This window comes from Sabethes cyaneus, chromosome 1, assembly GCF_943734655.1.
Source record: "Sabethes cyaneus chromosome 1, idSabCyanKW18_F2, whole genome shotgun sequence".
Taxonomy (NCBI): domain Eukaryota; kingdom Metazoa; phylum Arthropoda; class Insecta; order Diptera; family Culicidae; genus Sabethes; species Sabethes cyaneus.
This window is the reverse complement of record NC_071353.1, coordinates 36,539,140-36,558,240: the sequence shown is the minus strand read 5'-3', so window position 1 is coordinate 36,558,240 and position 19,101 is coordinate 36,539,140. Positions and strand designations below refer to the sequence as shown.

The window sequence follows — 19,101 nt, the reverse complement described above, 5'->3', positions numbered from 1 at the left end:
GACGCTGTTCGTCCGTCAGCGTATGTTAGCCGCGTTTCTCGGCGCGGTTTTTCGAGGGAAGGCCCCGTTCCTATGTAATAGACTAATCTCAAGATTTTAGTCTTGACCTTGGAATGAGGTCATACATATATTAATATTTTTTTGAAACGATGGTTCTACAATTGATGAAGGGACGGTAGGGGAAAGAAATGAAAATTTTTTTTTTTTTTGGTGAAGGAGGGGGAAGAGCGGAAAGGAAGGGGGGGGGGTATTGGTAGCTATGCTTGACAAGTAGTCATTTTGACTCCTACCTTTTGTCCAATGCTGGAAGGTGCATGAGTCGAACCAAGCTGTAATCTGAGATTATAACCGGATTCGAACCCACAACACCCTCCAGGGCATGTGGTTCGCTGGTACTTGTACCTTTGAACCATAGAGGCGCTGGACAAAAGGAGACCGCAAAATCCACTTCTCAAGGATAGCTACGCGTGTTGGTTGTGTTATCGACACATATTGTGCCGCTTCCTACATCAATTGCAGATTACCACCGAGCGAGAAGTTTTTAATCTAACTACTATTTACTTTCAGGACGACGACACTGTGCCGGCCCTTACGACTTGCAAGGTACTGCACGTGACGCTGTTCGTCCGTCAGCGTATGTTAGCCGCGTTTCTCGGCGCGGTTTTTCGAGGGAAGGCCCCGTTCCTATGTAATAGACTAATCTCAAGATTTTAGTCTTGACCTTGGAATGAGGTCATACATATATTAATATTTTTTTGAAACGATGGTTCTACAATTGATGAAGGGACGGTAGGGGAAAGAAATGAAAATTTTTTTTTTTTTTTGGTGAAGGAGGGGGAAGAGCGGAAAGGAAGGGGGGGGGGTATTGGTAGCTATGCTTGACAAGTAGTCATTTTGACTCCTACCTTTTGTCCAATGCTGGAAGGTGCATGAGTCGAACCAAGCTGTAATCTGAGATTATAACCGGATTCGAACCCACAACACCCTCCAGGGCATGTGGTTCGCTGGTACTTGTACCTTTGAACCATAGAGGCGCTGGACAAAAGGAGACCGCAAAATCCACTTCTCAAGGATAGCTACGCGTGTTGGTTGTGTTATCGACACATATTGTGCCGCTTCCTACATCAATTGCAGATTACCACCGAGCGAGAAGTTTTTAATCTAACTACTATTTACTTTTAGGACGACGACACTGTGCCGGCCCTTACGACTTGCAAGGTACTGCACGTGACGCTGTTCGTCCGTCAGCGTATGTTAGCCGCGTTTCTCGGCGCGGTTTTTCGAGGGAAGGCCCCGTTCCTATGTAATAGACTAATCTCAAGATTTTAGTCTTGACCTTGGAATGAGGTCATACATATATTAATATTTTTTTGAAACGATGGTTCTACAATTGATGAAGGGACGGTAGGGGAAAGAAATGAAAATTTTTTTTTTTTTGGTGAAGGAGGGGGAAGAGCGGAAAGGAAGGGGGGGGGGTATTGGTAGCTATGCTTGACAAGTAGTCATTTTGACTCCTACCTTTTGTCCAATGCTGGAAGGTGCATGAGTCGAACCAAGCTGTAATCTGAGATTATAACCGGATTCGAACCCACAACACCCTCCAGGGCATGTGGTTCGCTGGTACTTGTACCTTTGAACCATAGAGGCGCTGGACAAAAGGAGACCGCAAAATCCACTTCTCAAGGATAGCTACGCGTGTTGGTTGTGTTATCGACACATATTGTGCCGCTTCCTACATCAATTGCAGATTACCACCGAGCGAGAAGTTTTTAATCTAACTACTATTTACTTTCAGGACGACGACACTGTGCCGGCCCTTACGACTTGCAAGGTACTGCACGTGACGCTGTTCGTCCGTGTTCCCCCTTCCTTTCCGCTCTTCCCCCTCCTTCACCAAAAAAAAAAAAAAAATTTTCATTTCTTTCCCCTACCGTCCCTTCATCAATTGTAGAACCATCGTTTCAAAAAAATATTAATATATGTATGACCTCATTCCAAGGTCAAGACTAAAATCTTGAGATTAGTCTATTACATAGGAACGGGGCCTTCCCTCGAAAAACCGCGCCGAGAAACGCGGCTAACATACGCTGACGGACGAACAGCGTCACGTGCAGTACCTTGCAAGTCGTAAGGGCCGGCACAGTGTCGTCGTCCTGAAAGTAAATAGTAGTTAGATTAAAAACTTCTCGCTCGGTGGTAATCTGCAATTGATGTAGGAAGCGGCACAATATGTGTCGATAACACAACCAACACGCGTAGCTATCCTTGAGAAGTGGATTTTGCGGTCTCCTTTTGTCCAGCGCCTCTATGGTTCAAAGGTACAAGTACCAGCGAACCACATGCCCTGGAGGGTGTTGTGGGTTCGAATCCGGTTATAATCTCAGATTACAGCTTGGTTCGACTCATGCACCTTCCAGCATTGGACAAAAGGTAGGAGTCAAAATGACTACTTGTCAAGCATAGCTACCAATACCCCCCCCCCCTTCCTTTCCGCTCTTCCCCCTCCTTCACCAAAAAAAAAAAAAAAAATTTTCATTTCTTTCCCCTACCGTCCCTTCATCAATTGTAGAACCATCGTTTCAAAAAAATATTAATATATGTATGACCTCATTCCAAGGTCAAGACTAAAATCTTGAGATTAGTCTATTACATAGGAACGGGGCCTTCCCTCGAAAAACCGCGCCGAGAAACGCGGCTAACATACGCTGACGGACGAACAGCGTCACGTGCAGTACCTTGCAAGTCGTAAGGGCCGGCACAGTGTCGTCGTCCTGAAAGTAAATAGTAGTTAGATTAAAAACTTCTCGCTCGGTGGTAATCTGCAATTGATGTAGGAAGCGGCACAATATGTGTCGATAACACAACCAACACGCGTAGCTATCCTTGAGAAGTGGATTTTGCGGTCTCCTTTTGTCCAGCGCCTCTATGGTTCAAAGGTACAAGTACCAGCGAACCACATGCCCTGGAGGGTGTTGTGGGTTCGAATCCGGTTATAATCTCAGATTACAGCTTGGTTCGACTCATGCACCTTCCAGCATTGGACAAAAGGTAGGAGTCAAAATGACTACTTGTCAAGCATAGCTACCAATACCCCCCCCCCCTTCCTTTCCGCTCTTCCCCCTCCTTCACCAAAAAAAAAAAAAAAAAAAATTTTCATTTCTTTCCCCTACCGTCCCTTCATCAATTGTAGAACCATCGTTTCAAAAAAATATTAATATATGTATGACCTCATTCCAAGGTCAAGACTAAAATCTTGAGATTAGTCTATTACATAGGAACGGGGCCTTCCCTCGAAAAACCGCGCCGAGAAACGCGGCTAACATACGCTGACGGACGAACAGCGTCACGTGCAGTACCTTGCAAGTCGTAAGGGCCGGCACAGTGTCGTCGTCCTGAAAGTAAATAGTAGTTAGATTAAAAACTTCTCGCTCGGTGGTAATCTGCAATTGATGTAGGAAGCGGCACAATATGTGTCGATAACACAACCAACACGCGTAGCTATCCTTGAGAAGTGGATTTTGCGGTCTCCTTTTGTCCAGCGCCTCTATGGTTCAAAGGTACAAGTACCAGCGAACCACATGCCCTGGAGGGTGTTGTGGGTTCGAATCCGGTTATAATCTCAGATTACAGCTTGGTTCGACTCATGCACCTTCCAGCATTGGACAAAAGGTAGGAGTCAAAATGACTACTTGTCAAGCATAGCTACCAATACCCCCCCCCCTTCCTTTCCGCTCTTCCCCCTCCTTCACCAAAAAAAAAAAAAAAAAATTTTCATTTCTTTCCCCTACCGTCCCTTCATCAATTGTAGAACCATCGTTTCAAAAAAATATTAATATATGTATGACCTCATTCCAAGGTCAAGACTAAAATCTTGAGATTAGTCAAAAAAGTTTCTCGAACGTCGAAGGTTTTTCACAATTTACAAATTTTACTTAAATTAGGATATCAGCAGGATACCATAAGATATCGTATTTCGTAAAGACCACAGAAAAATAAGACACTGCTTACTGCCGACAAGCAAAGTCTTTTACCATAGTTGTATATCTCACAAATACTGTTATAACGTGCTGATATGATTTATTCAAAATTAATATATTTTGTTAAATGACTAGGAATAAGATGCTTTTTTTAAAGCGAAAGTAATATTATTCATTAAAATGAGTAAAAACGTAATTCTAACTACAACGCTTTATTACATAAAGATACTCCAAATTGTCATTCGCTATGAGTCGCTAACACATGAGTTGAGGTTAGTGCACGTGAAACATCATATCAATTCATCAACACATTAACTATATGACACATTTCTCTCCTTTCAAAACAGTACTAAAATTCAACATTACATCATACACTACAATCCATCACAGTGCGTTAGTACGCTTCTAATTAGAGATGTACACTTCGAAGGCTACACAAGTAACATCCTCGCCATTGTCGGCAGCCAGTCCGACCTCAATCTGTACCGTTACTCCTGAAACCGGGACTGGGTCACCTTCATAATCTAGGATGTAATCAAACTCTTGTCCGACCGACACCGGGCAGGTGCCGGGAGCTGTACCGACAGCGCACGCATCCACTAGCGATTCCGGGATCGGGAATGGAATCTCAAGACCCAGCAATCGGATGGAAATGTGTGGCGTCAAGGTCGCCGTTGCGATTTGGCTAACGATGCCCTTGGCGTGGGCAACTATCGGTGCTCCGGCCGGAATATTGCACGGTGCGGTAGTGCACCCGTTTAGGTCGACTTCGCGTGGCAGGGGTGCTCCATTCGGACCTGAGAGGAGGAAATATTTAGCGTTTCGAGAGTATGCTGAGAAGAAATTTTACTCACATGGTAGGGTAGGGGTTTGACCCAGAACCAGGGTCGGAAGTAGTACCGCGGCGACCAGCAAAAATTTATACATCATTACTCGGGTGGTGATTTTTCGGGATAAACAAAACTGTTCCGGGCACTGGTGAATGATTGACGCTTATATACGAGAAACGTTTGTTTTGTTAGTTATCTTATGTGGCCTGAGCCGGGGCGTGGTGTTTGAGCCCCTTGATAAGATAAATTAAATTTGAAACAAAATGATATATGACTATGTATTTAATCCGTATCATAGGCAGATTACTCTGAAGATTCAAAAATTGATTACGAGAGAGAAGTGAGAAAGTAATTTATAAAATGCGGTGTTAAATTATTTCATATTTGACCAGCACAACCAGAAAGTGTGTATCGAAAACAGAGGTACCACAGGTTTGATACCAATCGGTACATGGGCAATGTAGGGAGTTTTCCGACCACACACAGTTCCCTGCATCACAGACTAACAGACGTGACACTGGAGCATAGTTTCAACGCTAACAAAAACGATCATTTCAAATTTTCACTCATTTTCACTCTAGCCAAGATTCAAACGACTGTCGCTACGCGAGAACTTCATCCGCTTACGCTGGAAATGCTGTCACATAAAATATGAATAAATTTATAGCATAGCTAAAGCTAAAGCGAGCCGTTTTGCGTAGCTCGAACAACGTTTTGTTAGAAAATTTGTTCGAAGTGTTACGTCTGTTAGTCTGTGCTTGCATCATCCACCTTCAAAATAATCAATCTATATTAAATGTTGATACTATATTGCAGTTGATTGGTACCTATTATCTAATCCGCAGACTATTTTCATTACATATCTAATCAATAGACCATTTTTATTGCATAAAATTATCACCTGAATAGATCTGCAGTACTATTTATACGTTTGTTTTACTGCTCTCCCAATGCATCCCCAATTTAGGCATCATGACTGTCATTTTTCCTACCCAGTCAGTGGTGTAAAATTATTAACGATTCAACCTAATCGGTTGTACGAAACTCCTCTTGCTGATTTACGTTAGTCACTTCATCATTACCGTCCTTGGAAGTAACTTGTAACTCACTCATCAGTTGTCATGTTTATATTTTCACGTTGTTCTTTGTGTTCTAAAAAACAGAGAACAAGTTCATATCGATTTTTATTTTACCTCCAAAACCAATTGTGTTTCATCCATTACATAAAAGTGATTTAGTGTTCCAAAGGTCGCATAATTAATGTATGGTTCGGTGATAGGGCCCCATAGCCAACACACCGGCACCAACGATAACGACCAACGGTGTATAAACCATGCAGGCTCGCGAGGCCTAGTGATCTGAAGCATCTTTTTACTATACAAAGATATCCACAATACCACCTGGAGATCACCTGACCAACATACAATGAACCAGATGGACCACGTTTTCACGATGGCCGGTTCTTCTCTAATATCACGAACATTCATTCCCTATGGGGTGTGGATATTGACTCTGACCGTCACCTAATCTTAGTACATGTGCGCTTGAAACTGCCAACCATTTACTAGACATGTTATAGTCGTCCTCCTCGGCTGAATGTATAGGGACTAGGGAACCTGATCACAAACGAACGTGGCGTGATCGTTCGTTGTTCAAAAGTTCTTCCATGTGCACGTCCATTGCGAAGTTGCAGAAGGAGACTGAACGGAAGTTAACCTAGAATATCCTTACTTGCTAACTTAGTTTGCCTTACGTCTTATGACAAGGCCTGCGCAACGTAATTATTGCATCTAATTCGGTCCATGACAGCTGGTCTGCAGTTCCGCGGCCAGATCTCACTCCACCTCGTTCGCTGTGTCCATCTTCGTCTTGCTCTTACCGGATTCGATGCGAAAACCTTTTTTGCAGGATAGTTGTCCGGCATTATAGCAACATGTCCTGTCTAATGTATCCGACCAGCCTTAACCACTTTCTGAATACTGGGTTCGCCGCAGAGACGCGCGAGTTCGTGGTTTATTCTTCACCTCCCTACACCGTTCTCTTGCACACCGCCAAAGACGGTTCTCAACTCACGTCCACGAAAACTCCGAGTGCTCGAGTATTTACCTCTGTTGCCAGTGAACGAACTCGTCGACTATCTCAAACTCATCCCCGTCGATTAGCTCGGTATTGTCTAAACGGTCCCTGTCGTGTTCGGTCCCGCCCGCTAGCATATACTTCGTTTTAGACGTATTTATCTTCAACCCAATGGATGGTAAATGGTTGAATATTGCGCTCCAGAACTACCACGAAGTTCCACAGCCTCTTATTCAGCAACTCCTATCTCTACCTCCTCGTGGTACCATCCGGGATACGTTCCTTAGTGGAACAGAGCGGACAGAGAAGAGGGCACTCATGCGAAGGCTGAGTGTAAACTCTCCGCCTGCAAGACGGTTCTTGTAGGAGGTAAGACTACTAAAAACCAAAGCAGTGGGTCCAAAACCCTTATAGGAGGATGGTTTTAATAGCTGTTATCCACGGCTATTATGTAAAAACATGAATGGATAAACCCCTAATCCAAGGAGAGGGTTCTATAAATCCTCTCGCCGCAACAGAGCCTGTGGAGTACCAGGGCGACCTCCACAGTAATTTACCCTTGCTGCATCAAGCCGGTCACTGATGCAGTGAACGATTTCTTACTGTGCATGCTCTCTCTGCCGAAAAACAAAGAAACGAATGAGGTGGAGAGAAGAATAAGGGAGGATTAGGTCTGGAACAATGCGCTAGCAGAGGTTCGGTCCTGATTCTCGTCTATCCTCAATACATCGGTTTGTTGTGAGTCGACAAACGAAGATGTGGCTCCAACTCTCTACTCACGGGTCGAGATTCATTCTGCCTGATCTCTGACTGCGTGCTGGAGGGTGGGCTGGAACAAAAGGAGAGCCGAACAGTTATGGCCAGTAGGATGGCTATACAATTGCTCAAACAATCTAAAAATATATAACGTCGAGTATGAGGGTTACTCAAAAATCGCTGAGTCTCAATAAGAGAGATCTCAGAAAGCTTACCGGTCTTGCGACAAGACATTGTTCGAGTAAATATTATCTTCGAAATCTCGGTTTCCTACAAGATGATATTTAACCTCGGAACACTTACTCTGCAATCGTGGAGCACAAATAGAACGCAGACTGCAGTATCTCAAAAAGGAGAGAACTGGTTGGCGTCGCCGATCAGGGTACTAGGTTCATAAACCTAGTCATTCCTGATTGGCACATGTCTCGCTCTAGCTACCAGCCTGTCACTTCCTCAATGAGTGATAGGTAAGCTTGAAGCGTAAAGTAAAATAAGAAAACGGGGCATACCACAATAGTTCAAAATACTGGACGCAGTGGTAAGGGTACTCTTAGCACGTAGGAGAGACCATCTCCTTGTCGAAGTCCCCTGCAAAATTCGAATGGGTCCGACAATCCTCTAGAGATTCTCACACAGCACTGGATCCCGTCCATGATAGCCATGATAAGTCTAGCAAGCTTACCCGGAAAGCCGTTTTCGTCTAGAATTTTCCATAGCTCTTGTTGGTTTACACTATCATAGGCGGCTTTGAAATCCATGAACAGGATGTGTGGGGACTCAGAATTCGTGGCACTTCTGGAGGGTCTGCCGCAGGGTGAAAATTTGAACTTCGAACTTCGAACTTCGAAAACAGACACTGAGGAAGCCTGCAAGTCGTAGGCGAAATACGTACCTGTCGTGAATAAAATCTACATGGTAGAATTAAATTGGATAAGTTTTCTTCGCTTTTAATTTTAGATTTATGCGCTGATTAAACATTTTAGCAGTCATTATTATTCGCCCATTGCTGAAAATTCATCGCATAAAATTTATGCAAACAATTCTACAATACTTATTCAGTAGAAATTAGAGAACTTATGCAACCTATTTCGTTTGTGGCAGAAAAAACACTTGTTAAGCAATTATATCGCCCTTTATTTAACCTCTGTGCGCCTTGTTTCCAGCTTTGCGCAAATTGGTGATTTAAAAACGCGTAAAAGCCTCTATTAAGCTTCATTGCAGTTTCTAAAGTAGCTAAATTAGCAAGCCCGAAGCTTGATAAAATCCCGAAATTTAGATGTTTAAGAGCTGAAAAAAGGTTTTTATTTCTAAAATTAAGTCATAGTTCAGCCATAGGTTGAAGAAATTCAGCTACAAAAGCGTTTGATCAGCTGAAATTGTTATTTGGGCAGCTGCTTTTAAAGCTGCAATGGAGCTTAATAGAGGCTTTTGCGTGTTTTTAGATAACGAACGAGAACGAGAAACAGTTTTGCAATGCTTTTTCAGCCGCTTAATCAACGTTTCATCAACCTTTATGCAGCCAAAAAATAATCTATTTTTAAATTAAAAAAAAAATAGAACGCGTCATATTTATTTTACCATGGCGTTGTATGCTATATTTTAAATTCCGAATAATTTCGTATACGCAAGCTAATTAAAAATGCATGTCGTCATCTTTCGTGAATTGAACCGCCATCTTCTGAAATTAAAAACTTTTCAAGCATTCAAAATATAAATTCTACTATTTATATTTATTCGTGACAGATATGTATTACGCCTACGACTTGCACAGGCTTCATCAGTATCTGTTTTCGAAAAATCTTGCACACTGGTTCGCCTTAAACCAACTCGTAAACAGCAAGATCAATTGCTGTTTACGAGTTGGTTTAAGGCGATCCAAGCTGCATAAAGTAAGCATTCAAATGGCGTTTGACCAAGCGATGTTTAAGCTACTTTAACTGTTTTCAAACCAGCTTTCCTCCAAAGCTGATAAACAAGCTTAATAGCAGATTTTTCTGCTAAACATTCCGCTTCTAAACAGCCATAAACATCAAACCGTTTTATGGTTGCTTAAAGGTGTTACCCTACTAGCACAGTTGTTATAAACTGGTTGTGGTAACCGATTAATGACTAATTTCAGTTATAAATAGGATGCATCAACCAAAAATGACAAAAGTGTGCTACTTGGGTAAAGTGGCTTTATAAACCAGTAGAGGCTTTCATTGGGCTCACAGCTTTCAAACTACTTTAAAGCTACTCAACGGTGTTAAAGTGGCTTTACTAACTAATACCAAGCTTTCATTCTGTTCACAGCACACATACTGTCAGGCAGCAAAAATATATGTCAGTCAGTTCAAGTGTAAAGATATTTTCACTGTCTGTTCTGCAGATGCAGATGGGGCGGATCATACGGTGAGTGCTTATGGATCAGAATTCGCGAAATATGACGACATGCACTTTTAATTAGCTTGCATATACGAATTCAAGTTATTCTAAATTTAAAATATAGCATACGACGCCATAGCAAAATAAATATGACGCTTTCTATTTTTTATTAAATTCAAAAATAGATTATTTTTTGGCTGCATAAAGGTTGATGAGACGTTGATTAAGCGACTGAAAAAGCAAAACTGCAAACTATTTCTCGTTCTAAAAATACAATTGACAGCATTGCGCAAATTGGTTATTTAAAAACACGCAAAAGCCTCTATTAAGCTCCATTGCAGCTTTAAAAGCAGCTACCCAAGTAACAATTTCAGACTGACCAAACGTTTTTTAGCTGAATTTATTCAACCTGTGGCTGAACTTTGGTTTAGTTTTAAAAATAAAAGCGTTTTTTCAGCTATTAAACATCTAAGTCAAGCTTGGGGCTTGCTAATAGCTGCTTTGAAGCTGTAATGACGCTTAATAGAGGCTTTTATCGGTATTAAATAACCAATTTGCGCAAAGCTGGAAACAAGGCGCACAGAGGCGATATAACTGCTTAACAAGTGTTTTTTTCTGCCTCAAACGAAATAGGTTGTATAAGTTCTTCAATTTCGGGTGAATAAGTATTATAGAATTGTTTACATAAATTTTATTCGATGCATATTCAGCTATGGCTGAATAATTATGGCTGTGCAATAATCAGTGCATAAATGTTTCTTGGGCTAGGCGGCATTCAGGGTAGTGATCGCTCGGTAATTCTCACAATCCCATCTTTCCACTCCTCCGGTTGTCGTTCCGTATCTTGTATCTTCCAAATCTTGACAATCAATTGATGCAAATAGCTGGCCTACTTGTCCGGGCCCATTGTTAATAAGTTCCGCTCCAATGCCATGTTTTCCTGCTGCTGTTGTTTTTCAGCAGCTGGATGGCTTCTTTAACTTCCCTTATCGATAGGGGAGGCACATCTCAGTTGCTTGCTGCATTCCATTTCCTCTGGTGCTACAATCTAGAATGCCCATGGAAGTTAATAATGTCCCAGCACCTGATTTCCAAAAAGTCAAATGGCCAATCGGGCTGCTGAAGACCAACAAAGTCGCCGGTAAGGACTGCCTACCAGCAGTGCTTTATAAACACGCTGGGTTATTTCCAAGATTTGGGAGGAAGAGCAGCTACCGGAAGAATGGATGGAAGGAGTTGTTTGTCAAGCAAAGGGTAATCGAACCACTGCAACTGTCGCGGCATAATGGTAAATTCCGCCTACAATGTACTCTCCCAGATCCAGATTCGCCGTCTCACAGCGATAGCACTAGCACCGAAAATTTTGTAGGGAATTGTAAAGCGAGTTTCAAGGGTATTCGCGCCACTACGAACCGCATTTTTGCCATCAGAAACAGTTTGTCAAAATGTCGCATCACGCACTCGTCACATAATCTTTATTGACTTCAAAGCAGCATACGATACAGTCGATCGAGATTAGCTGTGAAAGATAATGCACGAACACGGTTTTTCGAACAACCTGATGCGATGGATCAAAGCTGCACTGTAGATGTATTTCGTGCGCATCTCGGGAACATTCTCGAGTGCCTTCGAGATACTGCAAAGGTTATGACGACTCAGGATATACTATTAAAATTGGTTTTGAAGGGGTAATTCGACGAGCGGGCTTCGAAACGCAATGAACGATTTTCACCAAAGACAGCCAATTCATAGGCGTCGCAGGTGACTTTGATATCATGTCCAGACATTTTTCGACGGTAATCTACACTGAAAATGACTGAAAGCGCATTCTAAGAGGATTGGCTCAAAGGAGAGAAGTGTGCGCCTCCAATGAACGGTAACCGTTGACGGCGATAAACTAGAACGGAAATTTGAGGTCGTTGATGTTTGGGATCGTTGGTGATCGCGGACAATAACACTAATAAAGTGATCATGAGCGCATTCAGGCGGAAAATTGGGCGTACTATACCCTTCGCAAAACGCTACGATCAAGAAGCATACGCTACCGTATTAAGCTGACAATGTACAAAACCCTCATTAGAGCCGTAGTTCACTATGAAGTTGACGCTGTGATGCTGTTCACGAAAGACATACGCGCCCGTGCCTTGTTCGAGCGTAAGGTACTGCGGGCGATATTTGGTGGAGTATAAATTGAAGGCGAAGAGCGGCGGAGCTACAGGCACTGCTTGAAGAGATTCCCATCGTACATCTGGCGAAAATCGGTAGGCTACGGTGGGCTGGACACGTTGTGAAAATGCTGGCAGATTCATCTCTTCTTCACCCTCCAATTCATCAACTCTTCAACAACCGCACTGGCACCAAAAACAGAGGAGCATAACGTGCTCGATCAGGTCGAAAGCGGCTGTGGTCGCAAGATAAGCAAGCCTAGGTGCTACATTCAATTTCCGAAACTTGACTTTCTGTTTTTGTTCAACAAGATAACAAGATAAACGACAGTATTAATTAACAGGAGTCCAAACAGAAAAGACCGTCGATTTTATGGCCGACCCTACGCTTGTTGAATGTGACTTGCATCTTTTATTGCTGCATTATCTATCCCGTAATATACTAGGACGCCGAATTTGTGGATTCAAGTAGTTCGAATAACTCCAAGCTGCTGTATCTGCTGAAATTTAGCAACTGATTATGAAAACATTGACGTAATGATAGGTAATACGGGCAATCACCTACTTGACGCCAACTCTAAGATAAAAATGAAATTGTACCATAAATAAACACATTAAAAACAGATTCGACCCGCAGGTATATGAGAACTCGTTTCGGTAGCAGTACTGGAGAACATGGTATATGACAATTAATGATTAGATTAAAGTACCCCTAGGGTAGCAATTGGAAACCCCATGGACTTATCACTGTCAGCTGATTTTGTGCTATTGCGCCTCTCAGCACAGTCAATCAACTCTAAAATCAACTCTTGGCATCGTTTTACTCTAATCTCCTGATTTCCACCGTCTCGAGTATGATAATCAAGGAAGTTTCCTAGTATTACGTTTGTTGAATTTAGGACTAAGCAAACGTAAGGTTCAGGATTCGAATGATTTCGTTATTTATTTTTCAACGTGGAAAATATTTAATCGCACTTCCAGTAGCTTTTGGTGGTTAGTCCTGGTGGTGGCATCAGCATCCGTGGGTCCACTACGTTCCATGCTGTTTATATTTTCTTTTATATTATGAGAAAGACAAATTATTCTGAGAAAGATTTTATGCATTTCTGTGCATCATGCACTTAGTCTGAATCCATTCCTTTCTAAAGGGTGCTGCGATGCTTGATCTAATAAGGATGGTCTAACAAGCCAGTCGTCGTATATTCGAATCTCGTTTGGGAGAGGCTACTAGAGTCAGTAGGATTATAGCACTAGCCCCGTAATTGTCGTGTAATCTAACAGCTGGTCTGTTAATCTGTTCAGTAAAACCCGAAGATCAAGTTTAGTAGACAGAGTGTAGTCCCCATGCTTTGCTTTGGTTAGCGATATAAATATGTACTGAATGAAATAATTACAAGGTGAGTAGTAATAACTGTCAATGTTTTTCGGACGTGTTTGATAAAAAATGGGTGATTCACAGAGGTGTCTGCATATTTTTCGTTTAAAATGTATTCCAATATCAACACAGTTTGCAAGGCAATCATGGACGCAAAAAGGGAACTTGTGACTTGTGTGATATTTCAACGAAAGATTCATGTTTTGTACCATCAAGCGATACAAGGAACCCGGTTCTTGGAAAATACTCTCTAAACATGGCCGTAAACGCAGGATAAGGACACCGGAGACCATCAAACGAGTAAGAGAGCTAATTCGACGAAAACCAGATCAGTCTGGACATAAAATATGTAAGGAACTGGGAATTTTGCAGTCAACCATAAACAATATTTTGAAAGATGATCTTCGTTTGACTGAAAAGCAGGAGGTTGCAAGAGTGCAGCTGCTCAAACGGTTCGGTGATTGTGAAATTCTGTTTTCGGACGAAAAAATGTTCCTGCTCAGTGTCACCACAACCAACAAAATGATGAGATATATGCAGCACATCTTTCTGATAATCCTCGGAGCAAACTGGCTTTTTGAAAGTTCAAAAGTTTCCAGGCTGACGGTATGTGGATGTTACTCCAAGAATTTGAAGGTTCCATTGCTGTTCATTGAACCTGGTGTAATATCAACACTAAATATTACATCGAGAATGTTTCGAAGAACCATTTGCAGATTGCTTCCAACAAGATTTTGCACCGTCTCACCAGGCGGAAGCTACACAAGCTTGATGTGAGGACAATTTTCCGGACTTTTTTTCGTAGAAAGAGTGGGTTGCTTCTTCGCTTGATTTGAATCCTCTCGAGTTCTATGCATGGAGTTATATGCTACGCAAACTAGGGAGCACCTAGCAAACTGGGAGGTGACCTGTTTGGTTGTTTACTGGCCCAGAAAGATCGAAATCATTCTCGCACATGAATCGTTTTGACGGCGCTTTCTACTTGTTACTAACGATCCTGCCGATCGCCGAATTCCGCACACGGAAATGTTTGAGAATGCCGCGTATGATCGATTTTGCCAATTCCAACGACTTCGCGATTTTTGCACCTAACAACGTCGGATTTGGGTGTCCAAAATTAACTTTCGGTTCGCGGCATCCATCAAGTATGAAGAGGAAACCGTTCAAAACAAACTGCTGTCAAAATATTCTGGAACTAACCACAAGGAGCGCTGCAGTAAAATAAACATAACGTCCAGATATTAAATGGCTCGAGCTTTAATACGAACAACAAACTCATGTCGAATTTAGAAACGATAAACAATAGAAAAACTCAACTCATTTCCACTTTTCGTAAGTTAAATGGTTGCTGTATAAAATGTCTTCGATTTGTATGCTACCTACAATCAACTGAATTAATTAGAGCTTATAAAAACACACAAGTTAAATGAAACGACAAATTAAATTAAAAACAGAATATTTATTACGATTGAATGTACACATCGAATGCGACGCAGGTGATGTAGCTACCGTCATCGCCCTTCAGTCCTACTTCGACCTCAACCGTAACACCGGAAATCGGGAACGGTTCATCTTCGTAGTACAGGATGTAATCGAACACTTGACCAGCCGACACCGGGCAGGTTCCGGGATCCGTACCGGCCGTGCAAGCATCTTGAAGAGATTCCGGAATCGGGAAAGGTATTTCCAGTCCGAGCAGCCTAATTGCCAAGGAGGGCGTCAGGGTTTGCGTATCGATCGGACTGACGATACCTTTGGCATAGGCGGCAATCGGATCCCCGATCGGAATCGTACAGGGCGATGTGGTACATCCGTTTATTTCCATGTAAGCCGGCATTGATGCTCCGTTGGGACCTGGGCAACAGTAAACAACATTTTGAATAAGCACTAACCATCAGAAGTCAACTAAACAATTCCTACATTGCCGAGGGAAAAGACTTTGGGCCAAGCTAAGGGCTGGCACTAGAGCTGCTACTAGTAAATATTTGAACATTGCAAGAACACTACACTAGCCGCGGATGAAAATTGAAATAGAACCACTGAATATGTTAGTCCAGCTTCGGGGTGGGTTGTTTATATAGTGGCTAACTAATTGCTTCAAAATTAATCTTCATGAAAGGTCGTATCAACGGTCATCAGACGTCTGCAAGATTCAATCGCAATTGTACCTAATATGCATTATGATTAGATAACCGCCTGAAAATCCAAACCTACCTACATATATTTTTTGACAGATTCGATTTTTGGCCGCATACTGTAAACAGTTATGAAATGTTTTCGGTCACAAGATAATTGCACATGGTAAGACGATTACCAACTCAATTACCGAAGGTAAGCAACGCTTTCGACAAGTAGGTATTGGATTATTAAATTTGAACTTTTAGTTTTGAAGATTTATTTATTTAGGTATAGGACAGTTGATGATACTCTGGTACGACAGTTTATAAAATATTTATATTACTTGTTGTAAATTAAAATCTAAATTGTTGCAGAGCAATCCAAATTGCTGCACATCAGCTTACTAATTACTCGAATTCATTGCAGAAGTTGAGATATATGATTATTCCAATTCGGTACCGGAAGTAAAGCAGGAGTCTCGCTGTTGGAGACAGTTCAGGCCAACTTTTAGAAGCATTGCAATTTATTCACTGGAGCTCTAAAAATGTTATTTATTTTAGATTTTTGGTTCATCGTTGATTACATTTTAACAACCAGTAGAAAAGACGCTAGTTACACAACTGCACCAAGGTTAGTGAGCTCAACCATTAAACCGCCGAAGGAGAAATGGAACTGTGGTACCCGTCATAGATAATATCCGACATAACACACTGCACTGGACTATTAAGAACATTACTACAAAAAGAATGGGCATTTCAGTAAAAAAATGCATCGTGAAATCCTTCTATTTTGTCAGGTCCTGTCCTGTTTTTGCGATATCGGTCCTGTCTCGTGCTTCTAGAGCTTGTCGGAGTAACATGCTCATTTGGTGGTAGTTCTATTCTTATTACCAACAAGTAATTTTTGCAGTACCTATTCTATATTTAACCATATACCTTCGAGTATTCTAGGACATTTGGCTGTCATCGACATGAAACGAGTAGCAGTTTTATCGGCAAGTCTCTCTATTAGCCAGTAACGTAGGTTATTAGATCAAAATCCATCGTTATCTAAGGTCTTTTTGAGCTGAGTTGCTTGAGGCAAAATACAGCAGTTTTTGTGGCAGATCTTCGTAGCATTCCGCTAAACGAAAATTGATCTAACTCGTCCATCGCGTCCCATCACCTGTGCAACACTCGTTCTCAGCAGCAAGCACTTTGTATGGACTTGTTCATGATGAAAAGAACTTTTGTTTGACCAATTACATCACTAAGCCGTCTAATCGTGTAATTCGTTAAACAACACGCTCAACTGTAGATTGAGAGCTTTGAGTTCGACTCTCACCTTCGCTTAGTCGATATTTTTAGTCAAAAATCAAGATTTTCAGTTTATCTTATTTTTGATTTAGCGCTTAACCATTTACTCTTCCCGGAAAACAAAAACTAAAGTGACCTACAGTCGACAAAAGGAAGAAAAAGAAAGTTACCTTCTTTCAAACACTTTGAGTCTTCTAACTTTTTGTTGTAACTTGCTAGGAAATAAAGATAATTCTTGATCCAGCAATAAAAGAATGCTGCAGACACCCTAAATATCAGCATTTAGCTGCTCCTTGTCGTTTTAAAGCGTTCAAATGTATGCTATGGTAGTTGAGTTAAATAGTATTTTGAAAATTTTACAGGAGAAAGTAGTAAGAATGTGTCATTTCTTGCATTCTGTTATCCAATGCAAATCGAACGACTACTCACCCCTTTCAGTACAATCTGAAGCACAACCAAGGTTTCCTCGTCGGGATTTATTTGACAGCGATTGACAGCGGTTTCGATTGAGCGAACTAGCTGCTCCCACGATCCGCCCATGGGGGCCGCTTTGAGGGCAGATTAAACATCAATTACTTAAGCACTCGGCTAGCGTCGAAGAAATTTGTATCGTTGTTACTCGCCATTTTCCCGTTACACGCTACCGGCAACTACCTAAGTAACGTGTAAAAAACACATATTACCCACTACAAGCGAATCCTCTAATCAACCGTTCTCACCCTTTTTTTGTCCGGGAACCCCCTGACGATATTTTACAAAAAAAAATGAACCCCTGCAAAAAAAATCAATTCGTATGGCTTTATGCGTAGCATTTTATTGAAGAACATTGACCAGAATAGGTTATCAGGAATTCCTTCTTTGAAAACCATAAACAAATGTCATCGTCATTGTCCGCGTAGAGCCAAGGTGGCTCGTGATATTTGAAACAATCGTCTTCATTCGACTCGATTCTGGGTCACTCGTCACCAATTTCCTATGAGTCTCACTATGGTTCTGGTGACCATCCAGAGGTCGCCTAGTCTCGCCGTCGCAAGTCGCTTTCGATTTGGTCAAGCCATCTTGCACGTTGGGTCCCTGTGTTGCTGGTGCCGGTGGGGTTGTTAAAGAGAACTTTTTTTCTTTGCACTGTCGTTCGGCATCATTCCTGGGTATGACATCAAAGTCATCTGCGAAGCCTAGGAGTGGACTACCTTTGCTAAAAATCGTGCCTCTCGTTTCGACGCCCGCTCTTCGGACCATCAAGAGTGATGTTGAAACGCACACAGGATAAGCCGTCATCTTGTCTCACTCAACCTTCGCCACATCTCGGAGGGACTCGAGAGTGCCCCCGAGAAGTGCACGAAACACATTTAATCAAAATGTAAGCAACTGCTTACATCTGATACAACTGCTTACATCTCATACAAATTCTTCATCGAGTGAGCTGTCACAAGAGAACGCAATATATTTCGTTCACTCCTCAAGGTATGCCCGATCTATTTTCATCTATGCTCCCGAATTCCTGTTTGTATTTGGCGCTAGTGACATTAGTGATGGAGGCTTTGATTTAATCGCCAAACATTTCGAGGACTCACAAAGGCACCACTGATCCATGTGTTTATAGTCTTGGTAAACTTCCCTCAACTGATTGTTCAGCTACTGCGAAATTGGAGGGATTATTAGTGACGATTTAGCAACGTTGACTATGAGATATGCTTCTTTGGAGCTATCGGAGCAGTCAAGCTGGTTCTTTATGTCAGATCGCAGCTGGGACAGTATGTCGTCGGCGAAATTAGAGACCTATTATTGTTGCATTGTCAAAGGGTTTCAGGGTAATCTACAATTCGACTTACTATTAATGGTTACAATTAAAAATGTGCCCAGGTGCTTTCAAGATTTACTTTTTGATATCAATAAACAGGCCATGGAAGTCCTAGAATCCTTTGATTTTCTCCAACATAATACGGAGCATCGTGATATGATCCACCTATGATCGGTCAGCACGGAATCTAACTAACTGCCACCAGAGAGTAGTGTAAATTTTCTTCTGAGACCAATTAAGACCTTGCAGATTATTTTGAAAGTGGTACAAAGCAACATGCTGCTGTAGCAGTAAGATGCCCTGCTTACACTCTGATCAGCTGGTGCACATCATGCCGATAATAC

General features: G+C 41.9%; 2 protein-coding genes across 2 annotated transcripts; both read right to left on the bottom strand.

Annotated features, from left to right (window-relative positions):
• Positions 1 to 4,382: 4,382 nt before the first annotated feature.
• Positions 4,383 to 4,904, bottom strand: LOC128745570 (NPC intracellular cholesterol transporter 2-like). Its single transcript, XM_053842644.1, has 2 exons — positions 4,832 to 4,904; positions 4,383 to 4,774 (listed from the first exon to the last, which is right to left on the bottom strand). The coding sequence occupies exons 1-2, from the start codon at positions 4,902 to 4,904 to the stop codon at positions 4,383 to 4,385; spliced, it is 465 nt and encodes a 154-aa protein (XP_053698619.1).
• Positions 4,905 to 15,005: 10,101 nt separating this feature from the next.
• Positions 15,006 to 15,536, bottom strand: LOC128745569 (NPC intracellular cholesterol transporter 2-like). The gene is made up of 2 exons (XM_053842642.1): positions 15,464 to 15,536; positions 15,006 to 15,397 (listed from the first exon to the last, which is right to left on the bottom strand). Exons 1-2 carry the CDS (start codon positions 15,534 to 15,536, stop codon positions 15,006 to 15,008), a joined length of 465 nt encoding a protein of 154 aa, XP_053698617.1.
• Between the last annotated feature and the right edge of the window lie 3,565 nt (positions 15,537 to 19,101).